The following is a 17009-nucleotide window of genomic DNA, read 5'->3' as shown; positions in this document are numbered from 1 at the left end:
CGTTTATGATTGATTCAATTATTATAAGTTACCACTTGTGTTAGCTAGCTGTCTATATAGCTACTAGCGAGCTACCTAGCTGTTGACCATCATCAGACATCAGTGAATGAATAGTTCTAAATCTTCTGGTATCACGTACCAGATATACGCACATACAATACTGCAGGCATGTGGATGTGCAAACAAGCAACAGACTTCACATGGACTCCATTAAGACTTTCTTTTCTCAGTTCGGTGAAAAAAAATATGCAGCAAAAAAAGGCAGGATGATGTGAAAAGAGGCACACAAAGAAATCTGATCTCCAGCCGCTGTGAGGTTGACTGTACTGTACTGAATGGATCAATATCCTGCATTAGTGTGCACTATATGAGGGGAGGAATTCAGCCTACAGACTCAAGCAAAGAAACTGCAAATACAAGAGGGTCTGTTGGTGCTTGGTGGTGGAGTTTATGTCTCCATGTGTTTACACTTGCTTTCTGCTGCTTCCCATCAGCTGAGCAGTGTGTGTGTGTGTGTGTGTGTGTGTGTGTGTGTGTGTGTGTGTGTGTGTGTGTGTGTGTGCATGAAGAAGTGGCTAGTGTGAGCTCCATGGAGACGTGAGCGAGGAAGCTGGAGGTCAGAACGTACAAGATGAATCTGCTCTGTTCAAAGGCCCTCTCTAGAGGGCAAACAGAGAAATGGAGAATTTGGTCTGTATTTCTGACAGTGAGTGCGAGGGAGAGTGAGGAGTGAGCCTGAAAAGAGAGATTATGTGTTTATTTGTTTACACTGCCTCTAAGGTCCCATGGTCTCTTTGACCATCACTCCTTTTTTTGTTTAACTTTCTCACTCCCTCTGCTTTACTCTTGCCTTACACTTACCCTCCCCTCACTCTAACCGCCTTTAACTATTTTCTTTTTCTTTTTCTTGGCCTTTAACAACAACCACTACTACAGGTCAAACCCCTAAGCTACTCCTGGATCTCCAGCAGTTGCCTTGGGCTATCTGCACCATACTAGATATTACACATACTCCTCAAAGTCTCACCCAAACCGATTCACTTCCAAATTTCATTGCTACAGTCATAAAAAGCACTGGAACTGAATGAACTAACATTGAGGGACTACTTCCCAATTCCCAATTACTTTTGCAAGCATTGTTAACTACTAAAGGGGGAAACCCACATATGGTGAGAACATCCTGCAGAGGCCTCTCAAAACCTCTGCACTGCCACTCAGACCGGATGCACAGTGAGGCAGTGTGCTGCTATCTGATGAGCAGGGGAATCCATTGTACCTTGAGCGGTCCAAATGGCGCTGAATGAGCGTGTGTGTAATGGGATTTCCAGTCAGACAATCAATATCCGAGCTGCCCTGCAATGAGATCAGTGTCTATGAGTACATCAACACGAGTCAATAATATAGTATGGATTTTAGCCTCATCAAACTATAATTCTGTTTACTGCAGCCATCCGTCTCTACACGCTCGATTTATCACTATTCTTCTTCTCACTGCTCTTTTTCTGTGCCACCGCTTGACTGATACAGGTTTTCTAAGGCCAGTACCGGTATGTTCCTGCTAATAGCCCTCTCTAAACCTTTATGGTGCAATGAGGTTTACACTAGCTTCAAATTAATTCAGGGAAATTATAGGTTTCAACAATAACAACTATGATTACTTGCAGGTGTTGAGCTCACACACAGTTTAGGAACACACACCTTAGTTGCAGTAACAGAAGTCTTCCCACGCATGCCAAAAAACCTGCAAGTAAATGTAAAGGTGTCGTTTTTAAGCTCATAGGGCAGAATAACTCTTCATGGAAACTTAATGTAATATTGTAATACAAGGTCAATATTTGTCTTATATATCACCATGTACACATCTGTTCTCCTCCTTTCACTCTATTGGTCGTTCTCTCAAGGTAACTGTGCTTATTGTCTCTTTCTATCTTTTCCTCTCTCCATTGGTCTCGTTATCGATCTAACAGTGTCCCTCCTTCAACACACTGCTTCTCCTCCTCTTGTAAAGATAGCGTCAGTAGTGGCACACTTCAGTATAGATGTATCTAAGCCACACGTCATGGATCACTGAACTTTGTTATTGTCGAGTCCAGGTGTCAGTCCACTTAGGGCATGTGGAATTTCAGATTCAGATCATCCGAAGCAGCCATGGAGGTGTTCAGAGACGCATTCGAACACATTACCGTTAAAATATAAATGCAACAAGTGTCCAGTCCACAAACAGTAACTGCAGAGATGAACTGTCAATAGATGGTTACGTTTTAAAGACTGCACTGTAGAACAAGAGGATGACATTATGTGCACTGTGAAGGTAATTCTCTATATGTTTTTACAGCTTCTGTAATCAACATTCTTATATTAACAATGAATGAAATGTATAATATGATAAGGGGAGCTTGAAGTGATAAGCCTACAGATAATTTTCACGGTCTGTCATTTTAGTTCGTTTTAGTGTCTTTCAGCTCATTGTTATGGTTTTACGGCCCCTAACTTTGCTGTTTGGTTCACCCTCACCGTTCTCATCAGCGTTGTGTCCAGCAGCTGTTTTCATAAAAAAAACAGCTCTCATAGATTCTCTGTACTCAACAATTACAGACAGAGTTAGCCTCTAGCAAGTTAAGAAAGTAGAGCATTTAGCATTTAATAGCCTGATATTACCCTCAGGAGCTGGTTAGGGCTAAAAGGAGAGTGGCAGTGGACTTACATTGCTCTCCAAGTGTATGCTAATGTTGTCCCTGCTGGATGTGTACATTGCCAACTGTTTGCAAACATGTCTGCAACATCACCTTTATAAGGTATTAATATGTGAATTATCTGCTTACAGATTGTTATGCTGTTAAACTGTATCCATCTGGGGGCACCTCGGGAGCTCTCCAGGTAGAGCGCATACCACGTATCAAGGCTGAGACCTTACCGCAGGGGTTCAAATCCAACATCTCTGCTGCATGTCATCCTCTTTCTCTCTCTCCACCTTTCCTGTCACTCTCAAGTGTCACTTTCAAATTATGGCAAAAGATTTTTTTTTTTTTTTTTTTTATCAAGGTAAAGATTTTTCCATCCTGAGCCTATGCCATTCATTGGGTGACAGACAGAATAAAACAATGGATGTTGAGATAACTGGCTAATGTTCCAAGTTGGCACCCAATGAATCGAATTAAAATTGTTCACCCAGTGTGTACATTGTAGAAGCTCTTCAGGCGTACATGCTTTTGGGTCTACGTCCAAACGTTCATGCCTTTCTCTACTTAAAAGCATGGAAGCAGAGCCAACTGCTGTGATATGGCTGTTTCAAATGTTTGTTTCCAACTGTTCAACTTCATTCCAACTGAGATCATATTTAGTCATCCTTTTTGCATTCAATGCATGGTAAATTGTTTTTATAGTAATTTAATATATATTTAATTATTTACATCCATGTCTGATGCTGAATCATTCAGAAATGTATTTTTGTAAGGAGGTGAAAAGGCAAAGCTCCAGAACACGAATCTTCCTAAACACATTACTGACTGTAATGACTGTCAGTGCATACATGAACTACTTCACCTTCCATCAGCAGAAAAATACTTTCCTATCAAACTAATTATCTTTGACTTACATTGCTTGGGTGGATCATAATGTACTCACGTCTTCCTCAGCAGTACATCCAGCTCTACATGACTTAAGTAGGTATTAATGTACTTTCGGCTGAAGAGATTTGGGTATTCTGCAGAATATGAAGAAGGATCTGGTGGAAGACTCAATAAGGGGCTGTCTATGCTGTATTTAGTCAAGATTAAAATGGGTTTGGCCCCTGAGCTTGCTGCTGCACTGTCAGACCACTGCCGTTTGGAGCACTTACACAGCAAAGATTGACTTTACTCTAATCATTTAAGTGAAATTGACTGTGTTTTGCTTTTGGGCATTGTAAGCTGATTGTCTGAATCCTCTGCGTGTTTGTCTTATTGCTGATGATGTTTTAGGCAGATCTCTCATGAAAAATAAAGATTATGAATTCAAATGGGAGCAACCTCAATAACTACAGTGCTCTGCTTGTATTTGATCAGACAAATATTGTCATGCATGAACTGTGCACACCAACCTTTTTATACTTGTTTGGCTTCCCCTACTCATTGATCTTTAAAGCTATTATAGACCATTACAACCTTGTGCGTATTATGATTCCAATAAATTCCTCTCACATTTGCCCAAGATCATCTTTATGAGAGACTCCTGAGAGTTACTCTATATATGTTTTACAATAACAGGTCTTAAAATACTCCTACTAAATACTTATTCCAGGTAGTTCCAACTAATTTCAACAGCTTCATTTGTGGACTAAAGATGGCCAAAGATGGGTTGGAGTTGGAGAATTTTTTTCAAGTGTAAATCCATATAAAACTGCTTTTTGAATCAAATTCAACCATAACCATGACTACATTTGAAATAACTAAAACACCACCAAGACCAGTGTATAGGATTTAGAGGCATCTGGCAGTGATGTTACGAACTGCAACTATTTAAATACAGCTCAGCCTTCCAAAGATGTATGGGAAACTATAAAATGGCAGGGAAACGCTACTGTAAAAACATGGTGGTTAAACATAGCGGAGTCTGTAGAAGAGGACGCGCTCCCTCTGTAGATAAAAACAGCTCATTCTAAGGTAATAAAAACATGATTCTCATTTTCAGGTGATTATACACTTATGAAAACATAACTATTTTATTACATTTCTGCTAATAGATCCTCCTAAACATTACACACTGGACTAAAGAAAAAAAAAACAAACGTATGATACTTTAACTGAGATAATGACTAACGAAATCATGACATGAGGCAATCTTCTAGATCATTTCACAGAAGAATCATCACTCACATTTGTATTGTGGTGTTTATTCCTTTAACCAACCATCTTTGGCCAACAACACACAATCTGAAAATATAACAGTAAAACTAAGAGCATATTAACTTGACAACCAAGTTTCACTTTTTTGGGGGGCAAGTTGCTTACAGAATGTTAATTAAAGTATGATATAATCTGCTGCAGTTTGTCATTTGAAGTGACAAAAATGAGCTAAAAGTGAGAGCCTGCTACCTGATTGCTTTGTACATTGCTCTGAAATTGCTTTAAATAAATAAACGATTCAATGGGAGATTTATTTTGTTTCAAAGCTCAGAGAATTCAAACCCAACATGGAACCAACCCAAGCCGGAGTAAGAAAGTAAGAAAAAGTGATGTTTCTCATCTGTCACAAAGTCAACTTACTATTTTTGAATTCTGCAGCTCTCTACTGGCTGCCACATTAAGGCCTGTTATATGTAAATAAAACTTAGTATGAATCTCTCTCATGTTCTATACTAACTGCCATCCTGTTTGCATCCTCTAAACTCTCAACAATGCGCGGAGATAACCTTGGAAACACCTCACCTTGAAGGACTTTGGTGTGATAGAATCAAGGCAGCAATCATTGAGCTGACTGCTTAGCTCATCTGGGAGAGGAGATTGTATGGATATATTCAGTATGTGACTCATTGACCAACATCTGTGTCCCTAATCTGATATCCTTTTTTTAATCTCTGCTCTCAAAGCCTGTATGACTGCTTAAAGCCGCTAAGAACCACCATGGAGGTGATTTAGTATGCTATAAGATCATCATAAATTAACCACAAGTAACCAGTTTTATGGCTGATCGTTTATGAAAAAGGTAAAGACTTAAGTCTTTCCAAGTTGTTTCTCAATGACTGAATGGAGAGCATGTAAATAAATATATATTAATGAAACCAAATGGTACAGAAAGTAGAAAGTAGCAAATGTAATAGGTTCAAGGATGCAAAACTACCAGTATGGTCCTTTCAAAACAGAAACATTTATAATCTATACTTTCTACATCAGCATGGCCATGAGGGTCTCTGTCTGACAATATATATCGATATCTGCCCCTGAAGAAATCACCTCAGCTTCTGTGCAGCCTATCCTCTTTTGTGACGATATACTGACACAATAAGTTTTGAGTTGTTTCTTCTAAAGGTTAGTCCAATACAACCCTATATACATTTTAATGGGGTTTTTAAATAGATTTTTTTGGCCTTTAATTTACAGATATAGATAAGAAAGGGGTAGAGATAGAGGGGACTACACTCAGCAAAGGGCCACAAAGGATAGACTCGAACCTATGGCTGTTGCAGCAAAGGCCCTAGCTTTATCAGGTGAGCTGCCAGGGTTTGACAATGGTTTTCTGTTGTCAGATCTGTTTGACAAACTGAAACACAGGAATGCATCTAATTACAGCTATAACAAAGCTAAGAGCTAACAAAGAAGCTTAACAGAAAACAGCAAAGCCTATCTGCTAGATGCAGAGTAAAAAAAATGTAATGCAAGATTGAAACAAAACTAAAACTGTTTCAATTTAAAGTTTCTATTCTAGGTTTACAATTTCATTTCCAATTTTCCAATCCATCATTTTGAAAGAAAATGTATTTTCCTTTAGAAAATAATAGCCTCATTATAAGTAAATGCTAAAGTGTTTATCTTGCACTAAGTAAAAAAAAAAAGTTAATCTCTCACTGAAGTTAATTTTCCCTTTCAAGTGAAAAGAATAAAACAACTGTTGCTATAAAAAAATGCATTAAACCTATATTGTGTATTCTGCAAAGGAGAGCAGCAGGAATGGATTAAGAGAAGGTAAAGTTCCAGAAATACAGGAGAGTATGTCAATCTCACACCCACAGTAATACATTTGGTCAAGAATACAGAGAAACAATGCTGAGAGAGAGAAATGGCAATAGAAACACAAGGAGGAGGTTCATGTGAAGAGACTATATTAACACACAGCTGCAAACATGTAGAAGCCAAAATAAGCAAACAGAATAAATGAATTCCCATTGTGAGTGCCAAATCAATATTCAAGCTACATGATAAATTCAGAGGGCTAGTTTATTAAATATTAATATTGTCAAGAGATAGCCAATTGGACTTTAACTTGGTGTGTAGCCTTGCTGACATTTCTCAACTAGAAACTTTGTTCTGAACTCACAACCCCAGAGGAGCACCCTGGGGACTGTCACTGGGCCAGCTCTGCCAGTCTCCCAGTCTCATCAATAGAAGAGTAACACAGCAATGAAAGACTTCTCTTTGGATGAAACGGTGCAGACCAGGGGCATCAACTCAACTGAATCAGACATCGCAAAGTTGTTCGTGTTGAAGTTTCCCAATTAAAAGTATAAAAAAGAAATATTTGGAAATTTGGAAAAGTTCCTTTATTATTCACTAACAAGGCAAAGACCCTATAGCCATTACGCTAGAGGCATTGTAAGGCTGTACTTGGCTTTGCTTTAAACTAAATTCAAACAACATGCTCACATGGTTGCAATGACAATGTTAATATGCTGATGTTAAGCAGGTACAGTTTACCATGGCATGTTAAAGGAAAGTCAGGTAATCACCGAACATGATATCATGAATTGTTCTCTTGAAACCTTTGTTGTCTGTACACAATTTAAAGGCAATCCATCCAATAGTTGTTGAGATATTTCTGTCTAAAATAAGGTGGCCCAGCTGGCTGTCACTGCAATCCCTGGAGCCATGGCGTCACTGTGGCGAAAACCTCCAATCACTATGCCAAATTTGGCTGTATAAAATCCTACTGTATAGTTCCTCACTTCTCAAGACCATATGAGACTGGACAGTAAGATAAAAGAGAATTACCTAATATGAATTCTGTTTTAGGATAGATTTTTTTTCTTTAATCTTCACAGATCATAACATTCTTAAAAGAACAGCTCATTTTTCTTCAGCACTGCATCAAGAGAGTTGCTGCCCTTCTTTTGTTCTTGCTATTCAAACATTTGGAGTCCGTACAAGCAATATTTGATCTCTTGCTGCTACTTAAATTTCAGAGTGAGGAACGCTTGACTGATTGAGCATGCTCTACCGATTGAAATTACTACCAAAGCCCCTTGAGCATTGATCTCAATTTCTGCAGGTTTGGGTAAACAGTACCTTATACGCCTACAAATCAAGTAATTAACACTTAAAACAGAACTGAGCCTCAGCAGAATCAAGGTCGGATGTCGCATTTAATATGAGCCCAAAGCCAAGTTTGAAGGGAGGTTTTGTGGAATGGGGGTGAGAAGAAGAGAAGGAGAAATGATCATTTGAACTGTGTCTGTCTGGTCTCAGGGTGGGATGGAGGTGCCCTCTGAATCACTAATGAGACAAACAGACATGGCCAGCAGCAGTGTGACATTGACACCTTCCTTCTCTGCACTACGTAGCTCCTGCTTTTCCTTCTCTTGCTGTGTTGCTTTGTAATCTTTTCAGCTCCCTCTTGTTTTTCTTCGGGTATTGTGCTGTGTCCTGTTTTATTCTGTACTTCTCTGATCTGTTTTCTTCTCTTGTACAGTCCTCTGTCTCATACTGCTCTTTACTGTTCTGTTGTATTGTCCTCAATTAAACAAGAGGAACATGTCATTGTACTGACAGCTCATTCTCTGTGTACGACTGTGCCTGAGGCACTTTCTCAGCAGAGGTTCCTTTAGGAATAGGAACACAGTGCTAAAGGTACAGACAGATGAATATTCCACAAGCAAAAACAGGCAGCCGGGCAGACAGAAAAACGTGGATTTTAACAACAGATGACCAGACACCAGTACGCTGCAGTCCGTCCACCCACAGGCCAGGATATGAGTACCACTGCAAGAAGTTTAGTAGCTGAAGTTCTAACCTCCTGAGACTTTCTAACCTTTTGGTGAAGAAAGCCTGACTACAGTGAAAACTATGGTCAGTTCATTGGCTTTTACCTACAGCGTAGAATACAGTCCATTATCAAAGGGACATGTCTGATTTGAGAAATGCTGACGAAGAAACAAACTGCAAAAACTGGCAAAGTTATTGTGTTATATACTCGGTGCACTGGCTTCTTTAGTCTGACACTTCTGACCGTGTTGGTGAGTGTGCCTAATCAACAGGCCATAGCTAACTTATTGTTGTTTCCAGAGCACCAACATATGTCCCAGTATCTTATTACTGGGTCCCTTAAGTCCTTTATTTTGGCAGAGCACTAGCGATTGTCCAACCTACATGGCAGGGAGATAAAATTCTACATCTGGGATGTGGACAGAAGGAATAGTTCTGACATTTAAGATAACACTGTTTATATTTAACCAATGTGGCTGTAGTGAGAGATGTAGATAAAGATGAGAAGCATAAGCCAAAGGGAACCCTGTACAGTAATTAAAACATCCAGTTCAAAGTGGTGTATGTTGACAGGTCCCTGTTATTCTGAGTGTAAAAAACATTGTCCCAAGAGTCTTGCTATATCCACATCCCCATAGAACAATCCTCTAGAGATAAAGTAAAGCATTAATTATCAAAGAAACGTCTATAACATCATTAAAAACATCTGGTACACCATCACCGTGTGTGAGTGTGTGTGTAGGTGGGTTTGTGTGTGTGTGTGTGAGAGAGAGAGAAGTAGAGAGAGAGTTTGCAGGTCTAGATATAAAGTCTGTGCTGTATTGTAGCCCATCTGTAATTTTGGTGGATATCAGTCCCTTGAATGAATATTCCAGCATTTGTCACCTTAGATAAGTACAAGGTGAATCAGAGCCACCTCCGCTGGCCGAAACTTAGTGGTTCCACTATGATATGAAACATATAAAAAAATTCCAAGGGACTAGTTTCTGTGTTACCTTTCGTTCAAACTTGTGCTTGAATGTTTGTAATGATTTCTGTTAAGTTACAGTTTTTTTCTTAAACATGAAGGAAACTTGTTAAAAAAAGGTTTACCATGTTCTAGAGTATGCATTTCAGTATGGAACTGGTAGAATTGGGGCAGGGGTGTGAGGAGATTTTTAATGTCACCACTGTGGGAATCTGGATGAAAAAAATAATAATGTACAATGTCTTCTATCTTCTACAATGTGGCAACAATGTTACTATGAAAATAGTCATACAGACCAAATAATGAGGATACACCCCTGGTTGGCAAACGCCACAATTTGTCTTTTAAGTCCTGTGATGGGGTAATTTATGATCCTGCTTGGGTTCCTCTTTCGCACTGTGCTTCTTTGTTCAACCCCTTTGTTTCATAGAGGAAGGCAAGATACTATCACAAATTCCACACAAATACACAAACCCAACAAAAGCCCTCCTGCTGTGCGGCAGCTCCACAATTATCTCCTCATTACTGTATGTGGAACATGCAGTGGATGCAGTAGCTACCTAGTAAGGCCATGAAGCAGATACAGATGGCGAAGAGGGAGCTGAAGCTCAGGCCCACGTCCTCCCGGTAAATGGCCAGTGTCGTCTCACAGTGGCGTCCTCTATAACCCTCTGGGCAGTGGCAGGTGAATTTGGACGGCGACTGGGCCACACAGGTCCCCCGGTGACAAGGCCGCGTGGCACAGAGCGTGTAGACACAGGACTTTCTGGTCCCGTTCACACGGATCATGTGGCCAGGAGGACATCTGCAAAGAAGGGTTGGACAGGGACAACACAGGGAGAAGGAGAAGAAGAAGGAAAAAAATCATAAATTGCATGTAGATTAAGATCACTTAGATGTGCACGGCACCAGAGTTGATTAGGTGAATGTGTAATAATCCCTCTGAGGAAATGTGTCATTAGAGAGGCAGTTACAGATTCATCAAAGAAAACGACTGCATGTAAATAAAAACAGCAGAACAAGAGTAATAAAACAACTCATATTGGATTGGAGCATTAGAAGTTAAAATGAACATGAACATGAATATACAGGATAAACCTTATCCGTTAATACGTATTGTTTATTACCATTCCCCACAGCGAAAAAAGAGTTAATTACTCTCCTTTGATCAGTGATCTTACACAGGTGTACACCTCAATAGAGAATGAACTGGAGGAGATGAAAATGCTGACTGCGGCACTGGCAATAACTAGGATGATTTTATGCAGACAGGGGCACATTTTCTGCCTCACTTCAGAAAGCACCACTATAATTAAAAGCTCATTTGGGTGTAACAGCTCAAACAAACATTTTATGAGCCCATTAATTCAGTATCCCATTCAATGTCTATGGAGCAGCTCCAGGCTGTACATTTTGATGACATCAGAGATGAGTCTTGCCTCTGGTCTCTGGAGATTTGCTCATGCTTATAAATATTGACTCAACTTTACTATGAAACAGCAACATTAAATTCAAAATGGCACTGTAATTTGTCTCATAACTGTTCATCTTCTGTCATAAAACTGATCCAGACGAGACACTAAAGGGTTAACTTACCGTATGATCTGCCAAACTCGGTCTCCTGTGAATTATGTTCATATGCAACTAATCTGCTCTAGCAATTTATGTTCACTGGCAACATTTTGGAGCCCTGTCACACAGTCTGCTTGGGAATCTTTAATTCTTGACCAAAATCTTCCCCTCACCTTTAGTATATCCTGTGTAGCTGGAGTTTTTGACCTCCAGTGGTTGTGCAGAGCAATGTTAGAGTGTGTCGCCATACTAAAGCTCATTATCTAACAGCATGTGCACGCTCACAAGAGTGCACTGAAATTTGTGTGGGTAATGGCCGTCAAAACAGTAGAGGGAACAGACTGCAAAGGAAGAGTCATAGTCGATACAAGGAGTTAAGGGGAGTTTCAATTTATAGTTGAGCGCCCCCCTTTTGACATCACCACTGCAACACTAGACACATAGTATGATCAGACCATATATTTATTTATATAACCTTCTCCAACTTGCCTTATGTTGCCTTCTCTGTTACTAGCAAAAACAAACACAAGCAGGCCATGCTGACTAATCACAGTTCTTGTAGTCCCCATGTGGTATCTCAGTCGCTACTGTACCCCCTATTTGTAGTTACATTTTAAGGAGGCCACGTCAGCTATGGCATAGATTACATTGTAACCTAACACACATAGACGCGGTAATTCTGTGGAATTGTCTTTATGAATGACTCCATTCTCGTACTGTCATGCAATCCATTGTCAATATAAAAATATTGATTAGTGCAGCTTTAAGGACATACAAAAGTTTTTACCAAGTGTTGTAGTTAGCAAACCATAACCATACTTTAGTCACATGTGAATATCCAATTCATAAATGTAGAACAAATATTAAATGTTTAATGTAAATAAACAAATGTTCCATCACAAACAATGAAGGAAAAACACTTTTGGCTGGCTAGAAGATATTTTTATTTATTCATATTATATTTATATATATAGTAGTATTACTATATATTATACTCTAAATAATAATATACATTGTTACTTTACTGTAATTTTTTTTTATGCCTGATGGAAATGTAAAAAACTTTAGTTGGCTGAGAACTTGCTTATGTAACACTCAGATTCTCACTTATCACCATCTTGTAGAGGATGCAGGCAATTTTAACCAGTGCCAAAAGAAGGGAACACAGTGTAAAATTGTTTCCTTCTCTATTTACTATCAGCTACACAACTGATTTTAGGGTTTTACTGATTGCTTTTCAAGTATTTCAACACCAGCTACAATATGTTAATTCCCCTGAGAGCCTTCAGACAGGACTCTTCTGGCCAGAACTGACATAAAATGTAATTTTATTTTTGTCATGAGGGCCAATACAAATGGAATGACTCGTCCAAAGTCAGCATCATCTTAAAATCCCTTTTAATGGTTTCATAATTTTCGTACGTACTTTTAAATGTCACCTAACTTGATAACCGGAGAAAAACACAGACCGAGCTGCTTGAAGCACAGAATCTTTTTAAAGGTAATTAACTGTGGGTGGGATTACTATGACATAACAAAAGCTCAGTGTTCAGTATTCACAATGCCTGGTTGGTCTGTGTAGGTGTTTAATACAGGACGCCTGTCAGTCAACTACACAGCAGTGCTTCTCTTCTCTACACTCTGTTATCACTGGCTGTCATTAGCCATGCCTGTAATCAGTGCTTGGTGACGTCTTATCCTAACCAAGATGAGCATGCACACACACTCTCAGTAATTAGTGACAGGTGCTTTTGCTTTTAATGAATTTTTAAAATGATCCAACTGGTCTAAAGATATGTTCACCTCATTTGTATGCTGTCATACAACTTTTGCTTCATGTTGCACATGAAAATATACTTTCAATAATAGACATAGGCATGGAAATGCAACAGAGCTGTTGATTATGCTGTAGATCAGCCAAACACTAAAGTTTTCACTGTAAACTAATATTCAACAATTTGTTTTGTCTTTGCCTACTTATTTTTTTTTTATACTATTCCTTCTATATTCTAAATGGACCCAATGCTAAACCCACGCCTCTTTAGTTACTGTTGCTGTGCATGTCAAGCTTACTGTAGGCTATTTGCATGGCACATAAACATGCATTGTTTTCTAAACAATCAATCACAATGTCAATTTCACACAAAAACTCATGGCTAGGGGATGGTTTTATCTGTTGAAATGGGGGCTCTCATTGGCAGATTTTATCATTTTGATTTGTTTTTGTAGCTATAGCCTGCTAGCATTAGTTAGTACCCTAACTCAGTTTCTTGACAGCATTTTCTCAAGCTAACTTCTTGTCTCTAGCTAACTCATTCTAAAGCAAGAACCTGTAAAAAGGCCTTAGATTTGCACATGATGGCTATGCATAATATCATGAAAGATTGGGTTTAAAGATGCAAGTCCCAGACAAAAAGTCAGCATCAATGTAGAAGACGTGCAAATGAGCAGCACTACACCAATATTATAGTACAGTATTATAAATGAAAACATAATCAAATGCCATTCATTCTAGAATAACCCTGTTTACTACAGAAAACCAGCTTGCTATAGAAACATTAAAAATGTTACTCTACATTCTGATATAGTAGCATTTGGGCTCCCACACGTTGGGTCAGTCAAACCTGAGCAGGGACTTTGTAATATTCTATTCTGTAATCCCACCAAATAATGTAGTTAGCTAACAAACACCTTGGCCTTAGAAGTATGTTACTACTGTAGCTGTGCAAGCGAGTGTGCTAACAATCATATTATAGCTGATAGACACACTGTTTAATCCATTCGTATACTTACACATCTGGTGTGCCCACTTGTAGTTGCTAAAATGTGACTGGACACTGTGCATGCAAGGGCTTTAGCAAAGAGTCAATTTAATGTTGATTTAATGCTAATGCTATCTGTCCTTCCTTAGACTTAAAATAGCAATGAAAAATGTCTTTGTGTGAGCCCACATTACAGTATGCTTTTATTTGACCATTTGGCTGTGGCCCCTGAATACCAGGTATCAAGCACTTGTGCTTGGAGCACTCGTTGCAAACACTTAACGCTCTCTAATCATGTCCCAAGGTCTAGGTCAAGTGGTGAAAAGAGAACAAGTCGAACAAGCAAGCAGGGTGGGAATGGAGGGGGAGGCTGTGAGTGTATGTGTGTGTGTGTGTGGCAAAGGTACTGGTGTAAAAAAAAAAAAAACTGAGCAGGAGTGAGCAAGATGAGAGCCATACAAACTAAGAAATGGAGGGCCAGAGTGCAAGAGCCATTGTAAAAAAAAAATTAAAAAAAAGGTTGTTGGATGGATGATGTGGGTGAGTGGATCAGAGGACTTGAAAAGAGGGAAAGGCAAGATTAAAAGCTAGAAGGCTGCACAGACTGAATAGAGGCTAATGCTTCCAATGGCAGAAAAATTGCTGAGATTAGTGTATGTGGCTAAGAGCGCTCCGTGTTTGATTCGGTCTCTGCCACAGGAGAGGCTTGTTAGTCTGCTGCGGCTTTTCATCGCACGACATTTCCCAGCTACAAACAAACTTACCCTCACACAGAGAGTCATACAGTAGTGCATGTGAAATGTTGATGAAGCAAATGTGTGAATCCCATCAGGGTCAGAGGGGCTGGGAAAATAATACACTCCGACATTTTAGGCGTTTAGCTTAGTAAGAGAGCAGATGGGGTTGCCTTATTCATTACCTTTTAACGGGAGACGCGTTGCTGAACACACTTGGCTCTTCTGGGGATTTAACTTTTAAAAGTCTCTCTGAGGCCATGTTTAGACTGACAATAACACTGCCTGAAAAAACACAACCTCCTCATTCATTTTGAATGAGACCACAGTCATAGTGTACTGGGGTTGATGTGGCAGAGAGCTCTGGCAAGCGGAAAAAAGTTGATCCTGGCTCAACTTCTGCTGCAGTATAATCTAGTGTCGACCGGCAAGCCAATGTGTTTGGTCAATCGTATTTACCTCGCAAACACCAAGGCGCAGAGGAAAAGTTGTTGCCAGAGTTGTACAGTCCTCCCTCAAAGAGTATAAACTGCTCCCACGGTGTCATTATGTTTCATAAGCATTAAAACTGGACTTCCTGCTTTGTGTTTCATCCTCTCACCAATAACCTGTAGCAACATGCACACCAGCTCAGCCTGTAACAACTAAGCCTCCCTGGTGCACATCCATGCATATCATTTCTACTTACTAAGGGATACAAACAAATTATTTGGTGCTATTGGAGCTCATTTGGACAATTCTAGTGGACTGTTTGACCCACAGATGTGTGCAGTAGCCAGTTAAAATGAATGTAGGACTGACTTTGAAGCTGCTCCACAGTATTCCTCCCCTGTCAGACAGGCTGGGGGGGTAGGAGCACAGTGCTGATTTGAGTTCACATGACACCATGCCCATGACTAAAGAGGCTAAATGAGTTTACTTGCTCATTTGTTTTTCAAAGAGCAGATATCAATTTCAAGAAAACTAAATGAACACAACATTTGTGATGACCTTCAACCGGTTCGGCACTGGCATTCACCTCATATTTTTATAAATTCAGCCTGTGGTTTTTAATCAAGGAACCGAGCAGCCAGGCATAATAAAATCAGGCATGCACACTGATGTCCACACTCCTGAAAAGACAGTTAACCAGGCAATCTAGCCTATAGAAAAAATGTAGAGTAAGGTTTACAAGAATGCTGTTGTAGGGTTAAGTTAGCTACAATCAATTTGTGATCTCTATCCATCTTTTATCCAGAGCGATTATCTTAACACTTTGGAAGGAGATCCACCAGAGTCAGCTTCCTCACGGCCGCTGACACAATCAGTAATCACCTGAAAGATGTTTAAAGAGGTATTGCAGCAATTTACCGTTACACTTCTGTGAAGTTGTGGGACTTGCTAAGATAGACTAAAAAAGATTGTTCCAAATTGATGCAGCAGAGGTTGAGATACTCTCAACACTGGGCTCTTAAACAGCTACGTTCTCCCTATAATGCACTCCATAGCATAAAAACATGTAAATTAAAGTTCCCCTCCACTTAAAGCTGTTTTTCTTCTTGGTCCTACAGTGTGAAGTTTAAATGATATATGTACAGAGTTTGACACTAGAAGGATGTTTTCACATTGATGCTGAAAGTGGAAAGTTTCTCTGTGCTCATTAAAAAAAATAAATTAAGGGGTGGGGCCTATTAGCATGATTTGTGACATCACATCACAATAGTTAGGAAGTCAGTCCTGGTCCAGTGTGCAACTTGTACAGTGTGATGTAAGAAACATGAAGCCACCAGTGCACATCCACTGAGAATGGACTTTACAGTAAAGTAGGAGACATCTTGTGTCCAACAGGAAACCTTTAAAAACCAACAACATTTGCATATTCACAGATGCTGGCAGTTTCAATGAGGTAGAAGGAGTAGACATCTTTTGAAGGATTGTAAAGTGCAAATTATTCTTTTTTTTTGCAGAAAATCAGACACACGTGATTGTTCCAAACTGAATATTTGTCTGTCTGGGGAGAATCTTTATGTTTTTGTTACCAAGCCAAGCTGCACAGTGCTTCTACCAGTGCCAAAAAAGATATTATACAGCTGTTTTCAGAGGCTGAGCAGTACTCTTCGTGACAAGTGAACTGATCCTTTTGTAAAATCTGTCTTATTTTAGGAGGCACTTTGCAGGCATGGAATACGCAACATTGCTGGTGCCATCTATCTGGAGAAGTGATGGCTTTTTGTCATTCAGACATAGATGTCTTGTACATTAAGGTTCCTCAAAGCCTCAGCCTGACATGACAGGAAAGAGCTGTGTTTTCCTGTGATATTTG

General features: G+C 39.5%; 1 protein-coding gene across 1 annotated transcript in view; it reads right to left on the bottom strand.

Moving 5' to 3' along the window:
- Positions 1-17009, bottom strand: part of si:ch211-186j3.6 (neural-cadherin) — a 275261-nt gene that overhangs the window by 9113 nt on the left and 249139 nt on the right. Inside the window, exon 35 of the mRNA XM_051380620.1 lies at positions 10200-10444. Coding sequence (XP_051236580.1) covers positions 10200-10444 — 245 coding nt within the window. The remainder of the gene's footprint in view (positions 1-10199; positions 10445-17009) is intronic.

This window comes from Dicentrarchus labrax, unplaced genomic scaffold, assembly GCF_905237075.1.
Source record: "Dicentrarchus labrax unplaced genomic scaffold, dlabrax2021, whole genome shotgun sequence".
NCBI lineage: Eukaryota > Metazoa > Chordata > Actinopteri > Moronidae > Dicentrarchus > Dicentrarchus labrax.
This window is presented reverse-complemented; position numbering and strand designations above follow the sequence as displayed.